At 44.9% G+C, this 10043-nt stretch overlaps 1 protein-coding gene across 1 annotated transcript in view; it reads right to left on the reverse strand.

Annotated features, from left to right (window-relative positions):
- Positions 1 to 7629, reverse strand: part of LOC133060990 (aldehyde oxidase 1) — a 70383-nt gene extending 62754 nt beyond the window's left edge. The window contains exons 1-2 of the mRNA XM_061149042.1: positions 7485 to 7629; positions 589 to 646 (exon numbers count right to left, since the gene is read on the reverse strand). Of these exons, the coding sequence (XP_061005025.1) occupies positions 589 to 646; positions 7485 to 7529 (103 nt within the window). The 5' untranslated portion in view covers positions 7530 to 7629. The remainder of the gene's footprint in view (positions 1 to 588; positions 647 to 7484) is intronic.
- Positions 7630 to 10043: the final 2414 nt, after the last annotated feature.

A 10043-nucleotide genomic window follows, 5' to 3' on the forward strand; every position in this document is an offset into this window, starting at 1 on the left:
TTTCACTTTCTCTGGGGAAAAATGTACAAATTCCCATTGTCTCACAAGTTTGCATACAATGTAGTAGGGTTCACAGATTGCTGGAAGCCCACTGGAGTTCATGAACAGCAGGATAAGAATCCATTCCTTAGATGATTTTTACTTAGGAAGTTTTTTCAAGGTAACATTTTCAGGTTTAATCTCTCCATTGTTCTTTCACTCCCACTTGAGGAGATTTCTGTGCTCTCTTTTTCTAATGGGCATGATGATTAGTCCTTGAAGTTAGACGAGCAATACTGTGACTCTTAATTCTAATGGATGCTAAATTAAGCTATGTCAGCATCTGTTGCTTTAATTCCTATTGCTATTCTCCATTTTACCCAATATATTTAATGCCAAAACAGAAATTAGAAAGAACTTGATTCTCTGATGAGCACAACTGTGCACTGTCCACAAAACTCAGGTGTAGGACTTTCTCAAAGTCGGGGATATGACTCAGTGTGGCTCTAAAAAGATACTTAAAATATCACTTGATGAAGATACCAGGGTTATACACACATACACATACACACACATACACACACATACACAACTCAAAGCAAAGGATACGCTTCTTCCTCAGATATGGCAATAACATTGTTTCAGGATCAACATTTTTCTCTATCACCTGTACCAAGAGAAAATGAGATTAACACACAAATTTAGGACAGTTAGAATATTTACATGGGTGGCTCATGATAATTTCATGAAGATTCATATTAACTAACTCTTATATTCTCAACTTGACATAATGTTTGTGGAACACCTGTGATACACAAGTCATCTCTCTTAAGCGTATGGTCTAAATCTTGAGCCCCACCACCACATTGCTACTGTCCGTGGTGCTGAACTATCGCTGTTCTCTAAGGCAGTGGTTGTGTCCAGGAACAAAACACTAGTGACTTCTCTCCAACTTCTACAAGGTCTGAAGCAAGTGGGGGAAAAGATAACAGCAGAGTTGAAAATAGCAGACGGAGAGGTAGGGGAGGTCTTCTGGACCTCTGAGAAGTTGATACAGGCTTTTTCTTTTTTAAAGACTTGTTTGTTTATCATATTCAAAGAATTACAGTTTCCAGAAAGAGATCACGACCATCCATTCCTCCCAAATCTAAGGGACAAAAGAGAAGATAAAATGCATATGCCAATTGATACAGATATGTGCAAGCAAAGGCACACATAAGGAGCAAGTTTGTGTGGGCAGTCTAGCAGCATGGCAGTTAAAACAGCAGCATCTAATGGATGGCATGATTGAAATGTCATGATTGGCTATGTTTTCCAAAGTGATCATGTTTTCCCTTTCTGAACTGCAAACTTGGATTTCTTTTAAATTCATAAATAGAAGCATGGTTTTCTTCACAATTTCAGAACTAGAGTTCATCCTTCACTCATGTTATACCAATTTTCCCTACTGAAAAGCAGGTGAAATGCATCTTATTCTATAGATGCATCCTAACCCTCAATTCTAAGTGGCCATAGGCCGGGCAAAGTGAGGCAGGTGCCAATTACCAAGGTTGGAACTGTACCCTAGAGGAAACTGCAATATAATATGGATGAAATGATTTGTGTGTGTGTGTGTGTGTGTGTGTGTGTGTGTACACATGCTGCAATACAAGAAAACTGTGAAGTGCCCTCAGGTATCCCCAACTTAATTGGCCCTCAGATGGAATTCTATATTTTATTTCCCAAACTTACTTCTTCCCTTCTTTTCCTGAACTTGTTTAATAGACCACCATCTCCTAGGTCAGTCAAGCTTAAAAAGCCTGTGATATTTTCTATGTTTCCCTTCCTTCAATCCACCACAATCAGCATCACCAAGTCATGGCCATGTACACTTCCAGAACAATTCTCTAAACACCCTTCACTTCTCCTGTCACTCCCTGAAATCCACTCTTATTACCTCCAGCCTGAACAATGATAACAGCTGCCTAACAGGTCTCCTGCCCGCATTCTTGGTACCCAGGATGCCACCCTCTATACCACTACCAGAGTGACTTCTCTAAAATCCAAATCGGCTCATCTCCTGTGTCTGCCTAAATCCAACATTGACTCCTGGCTGCCACGCTGCTGTGCTGGGAATTCCTGAGTCACTCAGGGTGCTTGCTAAATTGAAACCCTTATCAGATCAGGATTTCCAGGAGAGAGAACCAGAAAACGTGCATATTTAAGAAATACACTGAGTGGGTCTTCAGTGAATTTCTACCAGCTTCTGAAATAGGAGAAGAAATTCAAACTCCTTCCCATAGCTATAAGACTTCTTGGATAAACTTTCCATCATCTGCCACCCAACCCATGCACCTTGAACTCTGGTCACATGAACTGTAACCAGAAGTGGCTGGTCCTAGTAGTGAAGGGACTTTTTTTATCTTTGGCTTATAGGATTCCCACTGCCCTGAAAGTCCTTCCTCTCTTCTCTACTTGTGAGAATCTTGTATGCCATTTGAAGCCCTGCTCAGATGTTCTCTCCTGTGGGCTGTGCAACCATCTAACATTTGCCTTCCACTCTCTGCTCCAAGTAGCCATCCTCCTCTGTGCTCCCATGGTCAATGTTCACACATCTTTCACAGAACCTGTTACCCTACATCACAATTATTTGTGTATGCATAAGCCTCTCTTGATCCTGAGAGAAATCACCATCCACTATTCTTCATGTCTAACACTGAACTAGGTGCTGGGGGTATATGATAAGGATGCAATAAATGTTAATTAATTTAAATGAATAACTTGATGTGTATAATTTGCTATGAGAACATTAAGGAGGGAGGGATGATATCTCACAGGTTGGGACATAATAAAAAGAAGAAAAGAAAGAAAAATGGAGAAGAGCCAATAATGGTGGCAGAAACTTTTAGTTGTCTCTCCTAGCAGGTTTCCTTCCTTCCTGATGCCTGGAATAAAGATGAAATGGTTAGAATGCCAGCAGCTACTTCAGACCCTCAGGCAACATATTAATGGCAACAGGGGAAAGAGAGAGAAGCAACTTGGATCTCAGATGAAGCTTCTGAACCAGCCCAGAATTCTCTCCAGATATCCTTTATGTAAAAGTAAAAATGACTTGTACCTTATTTGAACTACTTAGTTTTGAGTTTGTGTTATTTTCAGCTGAAACTAATCCTAATTCATACATATGATGGTGAATCCACAGAGGCCCAATTTTAAGGGAGAGATAGGATCTGGGAAACAAGGAAGAGTATTTTAGACTTGAGAGATATTTGTGTTTTCATGAGGAACTAATGGAAGAGCAGATTTTGCTTGTTTGCGTATTTGTTCCAAGAGCTGTCTCAAGAGATTGGAGTCTGGCTCAAAGGACTACTGACTTGAAATGTGTTTATTTTTCTTGATTTGGTGATTGGCACATTTGGAGGAGGGAAGTGGGGCAGGGATCTGGCATGCACCCTGTCTTGGCAGGTCTTGGAGTGAAACAGGGAGGTCAGGATTCAGATGGATTCAGATGGTGGCTGGGGGTGGGAGGCAATGAGGAAGGGAGTTATCCTTACTGACTCTGGTTGGAAGAGATGATACCAGCTCTCAGGTCAGGGTCATTGCATGTTCTTATCTCAACAAAACCTTGCATGTTACAAGGGGAGCATGAGTCCCTGCGTATCTCCACTGGCTCTTTGGGAGATGTCAAGTTCACATTACACACAGCTGAGAAATGGCCTTCCTCTGTGCAGGGCTCATGACTTGTGCGGGGGCGGGGGTGGGGGTGGGGGGCGGGCGGTGCTTGCCAGACACAAGACAGAGGCAGAAAGAGGAAGGAAAAAGGAGATCAGGAGGAGAGAGAAAAAGGGGAAAAGAGCAGAAAAAAGGAAAGCCAAAAAGAGGAAAATGGGCAGAAATGGTGTGTATTGTGGGATATCATAGCCTTGGAATTGGGAAAGAGGTTGGAGGGGATGACCAGTGAGGACACTTGCTGGAGGCCACAAAACTGCTGAGTGTCAGAGCAGAGAGTACAGGATTCAAATCCATGCCTAACTAGTTCCAAAGCCCACATATTTGATCTCTACACCTCACTGCCTCATAGAACAACTTGTTCCAGTTCCTGAGATACATTGTGATGTGGCATCTAGGGCATAATTTATTTATGGGCTCTTCCTCCTTCAACTCCAGATAAGTGAACTGGGTCACCTACTCTGGAGGCTACAGGTGAAGATTTCAGAAATCTCTCTGCAACTAGGTCTCTGATCAACGTACTCAGCCTAAGCCCCTGCCCAATGACACATTTTGGTGACTTGGGAATGAAAGTTTAAGTCACTCAGTAGTGTCTGACTCTTTGGGACCCCATGGACTGTCGCCCGCCAGGCTCCTCTGTCTATGCAGCTCTCTAAGCAAGAATACTGGAGTGGGTTGCCATTCCTTTCTCCAGATCTTGCTGGCATAGGGATCAAACCTGGGTCTCCCACTTTGTAGGCAGATTCTTTACCTTCTGAGCCACTGGGGGAACCCAGTGACGTGGGGGTATGCTACAAAAAGCACAGAGCAGAGGGCAGTCACATCACTCAGTCTCCTAACTGGCTTCAAAGCTGCTTTTCAAGGGCAATACTCTAATCCCAGAGGTTATGTTTGACTTCATGACCCCTCTTCCTGGTGGCTTTTTCCTCTTTTATCAACAGCCCCTCACTCTCTGATTCAGGGACTTTATTCTAATTCTATCCATGTGGCAATCAGGTTTGCTTGCCAGGATTGAGGCACAAACCTAACAGAATTTGGAAGAGAGGGGCAGGAAAGAGAAAGGGTGACATAATTTCTTTTAACAGGGCAACTGCAAAAACAAAATCAGTATTTCTAATAGGCACGTTCCAAAGGATCATAGGATGTTTGGCCATAGGTAAAACAAACCCACAGATAAGAACCAGCTTATTTATTTTTAAAAATCAATAGAGTACAAACTATTATTAGCTGTTATGTTAAAAAAATTCCACTACAGTTTGTTTGGGAGCAGGGGAGGGAGGAGGGGGAGAAGAAGCTAGACTCAAACACCTATTTCCTCCTTTAACCAAAACCCTTACCATCACCTAAAAAGCCTGAGTCATCTGGCCCCTGGCCACATCTCCAGGCTCTCTAGTCTCCTTGCTGCCCCCTGAACATGAAGAAATCCTTGTCTCTGAGGATTTCTGCACCTCCATTTCCTTGGTGTAGAGTGCTTTTCCCTCAGACACCTGCTCCTCACTTCATACTGGTGACCACCCAAATGTCAGCCCCTCATCCGTTCGGTCTTAAACATCCATGCTGCCTGAAGCACTAGCTCACATCCATTCTCTGTCCCCCCACTCTGCCTTGCTTTTCATCCTGGCATTTATCACTGCCTGACATGACACATTTCCATTTATTTATATGCCTGTCGTCTGCCTCCCCAGAGGGACTTGGTCATTTATGTGCTCTGCTGAGTCCCCTGAGGACACTCAACACCAGCATGTGCATGTAGGTGCTCAGTCATGTCTGACTCTTTGCGACCCTAGGGACTGGAGCCCGCCAGCCTCCTCTGTGCATGGGATTTCCCAGGCAAGAATACTGGAGTGGGTCGCCATCTCCTCCTCCAGGGGATCTCCCCCTACCCAGGAACTGAATCCCCATCTCCTGCATTAGCAGGCGGATTCTTTACCACTGAGCCACCTGGGAAGGCCCTACTGGCATAGAGCAGGCCCTTAAATCAATGGATTAAAAACTCACTACCATTATTTGTGAAGTAAGTAGTACTATCTCCTTTTAGCAGAGGAACTGAGGGTAGGTTACGGTGTCTCCCTAGGAGTTAGAGCTGGAATTGAATCCTTGTTTGTCCAAATAAAAAGGCCACAGTTGTGTCTACTGCACCATTCAGTTATGCAAAAGAAGAAAAAATGACACCATAAGACCTCTTCAAACTCACCCCCCACCCCAATCCTTATCATGGTTCACTCTCATAGCAGTCCTGTGAGGAGACCCTAATGGCCTGCCTTCAGGAAAGTTCAGGAAAAACAAACTCATCTTATCCAGTGTGAAACTCAGGCAGCAGGTACAGAGGAAAGTTTTATACAGGACCTAGAATTTACATGATTTGGGGAAATCCTCTTTAAGAAAAATGATACAAAATCCAAATTCAAAATTAAGCTCAGGGCTTTAGAAGAGGCCTCACAAGTGAGAGGTCGTGATATTTGACTTTCCTTAGCTTCCTGGTGCGGAGAAGGCAATGGCACCCGGCTCCAGTACTCTTGCCTGGAGGGTCCCGTGGACGGAGGAGCCTGGTGGGCTGCAGTCCTGGGGTGGCTAACAGTCGGACACGACTGAGCGACTTAACTTCACTTTTCGCTTTCACACATTGGAGAAGGAAATGGTAACCCACTCCAGTGTTCTTGCCTGGAGAATCCCAGGGAAGGAGGAGCCTGGTGGGCTGCCGTCTATGGGGTCGCACAGAGTCGGACACGACTGAAGCGACTTAGCAGCAGCAGCAGCAGCTTCCTGGTGAGTCCCAGGGTCAGTCGGGGAAAGTCAGGCTCTCCCTGACTCAGACACACGGATCACTGGGGCTCTGAAGGCCCGTATCACAGCCCTTGCCCCATTGTTTGCTTTTAAGGAAGGCTTTTCACCTTCTTGGGCTTCCCTGAGAGCTCTGTTGGTAAAGAATCCAACTGCACAGCAGGAGACCCCGGTTCGATCCCTGGGTTGGGAAGATCCCCTGGAGAAGGGAAAGGCTACCCACTCCACTATTCTGGCCTGGAGAATTCCATGGATTGTACAGTCCATGGGATCGCAAAGAGTCGGACACGACTGAGCCTCTATCACTTCACTTCACTTTCACTTTCTTGCTTCGGCATCCCCCTTGCAAAGTGCTGGGACAACATGAAGAGTAAGCGGTCTGTGGCTTCGTGCGTGGGGGTGTTTTTAAAGGATTCTCTGGGGGCTTTGCTGCCTTCAAACCTCAGGCTATGGCTGGAACTGCCCCCGGGGATCTACGGAGCGAACTTGGCTTCTGAGAGGATGGCCGCCGCGCCAGCAGGGGACCCAGTGAGGACCCTGGAGTCCCAGAGCCGGACATGGGCTCAGCACGGCCAAGTGCTGTAACTTTGGAGACGATGGGAATGAGAAGTCTTGGTGAATCCATCTCTGCGGCCCTGTCCTGACTCCAAACTGCTCTCCGTTTACCCAAACACACCCAAGAGCCGAGGCATAACGAAAGACGTTCCGGTCTGCTGATGGGTTTGACAAGGGGAAGATTAGGGAGTACTGACTCTGCTGAATAAGAACAATCATTTCTCTTGCTGTTGATGGGGTGGGGTGGGCTTGGGAATCAGCCCCTGCGTCTAGGAAGGAGAGGGAAAACGAAAATCAGGAAGGCGGGGGCCCAAAGATCCAGACAGACCTAGAAAACGCTTCTCTTCCCTGCTCCTACGGTGCAGGTGGGACGCGCAGCAAACCGCGTGCAGCCCAGGGCCCGGCGCCCCAGCACCTGAAGACCCGGCGGGACAGGACGGGCAGCGCGGGAGCGCGCTCACCTTGCGGCCGTTCACGTAGAAGAGCAGCTCGGCGCCCCCTTCCATGGTGGCGGGGTCCGAGGGTCCGAGGATCCGAGGGTCCGGAGGTCCCCAGGAGGAGTCGCTGGCACCGGGATCGAAGGAGCCTAAAGTGCAACCACCCTCGAGGGCTCAAGTCCCACTTTAGATGAAAAGTTCCGGGAGCGCCCTGCGGGGAAAATTCTTCCCCCATCCGAGAACGTCATCGCCCGGCTCCCTCCGCGCTGAGACCATTGGCTGGGATCTTTGGGCGCGGTCCTAAATTCCTCGCCCAAGGCGCCGGGGCGTTTGTGCTGCCTCTTAGCAGGTACTGCAGGTCCTGTGACGCCGCTTCGGTCGTCTTATAGTAGTACATTTTAATGGCTTTCCAGCTAGATTTGAAGTCCGGGAACGGTAGGAGGTTTTTTTGTATCTGCCGCTCCGCAGGCAGACCATGCCTGCCGCAGTCTGTACTTTTAATAGCTGATAAACTATCACATTTAGTCCGGCTTTGCAAGAGAGGCACTTAAGGGCAACAGAGGGTTTTATAACTTTCTCTCACACTTTTAGATATAATTATTGCAGCTTTAAAAAAAAAAATATCGAGCTACCTTGATATAAACTATTTTTAAAGTTTTATCATTACTCTTAATTTGCCCAGTAAATAACCATAACGTTTATTTGATAAGTGTCAGTAGTGAAGTAAACCATCTCGAAAGACTTTTAAAAAAATAAAACTTGGAAAATACTGAAAAGCATAAAAATAAAAGTCACTTGTGTCCACAACTTAGAATTTAACTTTCTGGTCTACTTTTACATTTTTGAAATCTGCACTATAACACCTTTTAAAAATTCAAATGGATGCAAGCTCTTTCCCAGACTCTCTTTAACATACTTAGAGCATTTTGCTATCTCATTTATATAAACATATATATTTTATTGTGAAAATTTCTAAAATTTTGTACATAAAATACTACTAGCATCCCCATACACCTGACTCACTGAGCTTTAAAAACATTGAACGTTTTGCCACCCTCCCACATTTTTTCTGGAATATTTTAAAGCCCAATTTCAAACACATTATTTTACCCCTAAATATTTCAATATGCATTAAAATGTTTTTTCTTACAAAGCCAAAATGCCAACATATAACAAAATGAATATTAACATCTTTAAATTTACCAGGGTCTTAAAAAAATGCCTTTTCCCGTTTAATGTCCTTGTTGTCTCTTTAACCTTTTTAAATCTAAAATAGTCTCCTCACCCACTCCTCCTTTTTAATGCTATTAACATGTTATTTTCTTGGGCTCCAAAATCACTGCAGATGGTGACTTCAGCCACAAAATTAAAAGATGGTTGCTCCTTGGAAGAAACGCTATGACCAACCTAGACAGCATATTTAAAAAGCAGAGACGTTACTTTGCCAACAAACGTCCCTCTAGTTAAAGCTATGGTTTTTTCCAGTAGTCTATGTATGGATGTGAGAGCTGGCCCGTAAAGAAAGCTGAGCGCCAAAGAGTCAATGCTTTTGAACGGCCATGTTGGAGAAGACTCTTGTGAGTCCCTTGGACTGCAAGGAGATCCAACCAGTCCATCCTAAATGAAATCTTAAATATTCATTGGAATGACTGATGCTGAAGCTGAATCTCCAATACTTGGGCTGCCTCATGGGAAGAACTGACTCACTGGAAAAGACCCTGATGCTGGGAAAGATTGAAGGCAGGAGGAGAAGGAATGACAGAGGATGAAATGGTTGGATGGCATCACCGATTGAATGGACATGACTTTGAGCAAGCTCTGGGAGTGGGTGATGGACAGGGCAGCCTGGCGTGCTGCAGTCCATGGGATCGCAAAGAGTCGGACTGAACTGAACATGTTGAAGAAGAAACCAGGTCAGTTGTCCTATGGAACGAATACGCTATATTTAATACGGCTGGTTGCTTCTCCCTGGTGTTGTTTTTCCATCCTGACTTCCAGTATCTTGTCTGTGGGTCTAAAGCCTTTGATTAAATTCAGATTCAATTTTTTTCACTTCTTGGGTTTTATAATTATATCTCTTTTTTGCTTATGCCAAAAATCGTGATTCTAAAACCTTGACATAATTGCTTTATCTTGTCCTTAGATCTATTTCAAAACAACCACATCAATATTATGACAGCAATAAGATTAGTGAATAAAAGTTTAAGATTGATGCTGGGAGGGATTGGGGGTAGGAGGAGAAGAGGGTGACAGAGAATGAGACGGCTGGATGGCATCTCCGACTCGATGGACATGAGTTTGAGTGGACTCTGGGAGTTGGTGATGGACAGGGAGGCCTGGCCTGCTGTGATTCATGGGGTCGCAGAGAGTTGGATACGACTGAGCGACTGAACTGAACTGAACAATTTTTAGAGTATACCCTAATAAAGATACACATATACGTTTTTCTAAGGTAGGTTATCTGTTGAACACCTTCCCCCTAGAGTCCTGGAACTCTTCCTCTAAGTCTTTAAGTTTCAATAATTCCATTCTTTTCTTTATATTCCCTCAGCCCGAGATGGTGGATGCTTACCATAGTGACTT

This window comes from Dama dama, chromosome 8 (assembly GCF_033118175.1).
Source record: "Dama dama isolate Ldn47 chromosome 8, ASM3311817v1, whole genome shotgun sequence".
NCBI lineage: Eukaryota > Metazoa > Chordata > Mammalia > Artiodactyla > Cervidae > Dama > Dama dama.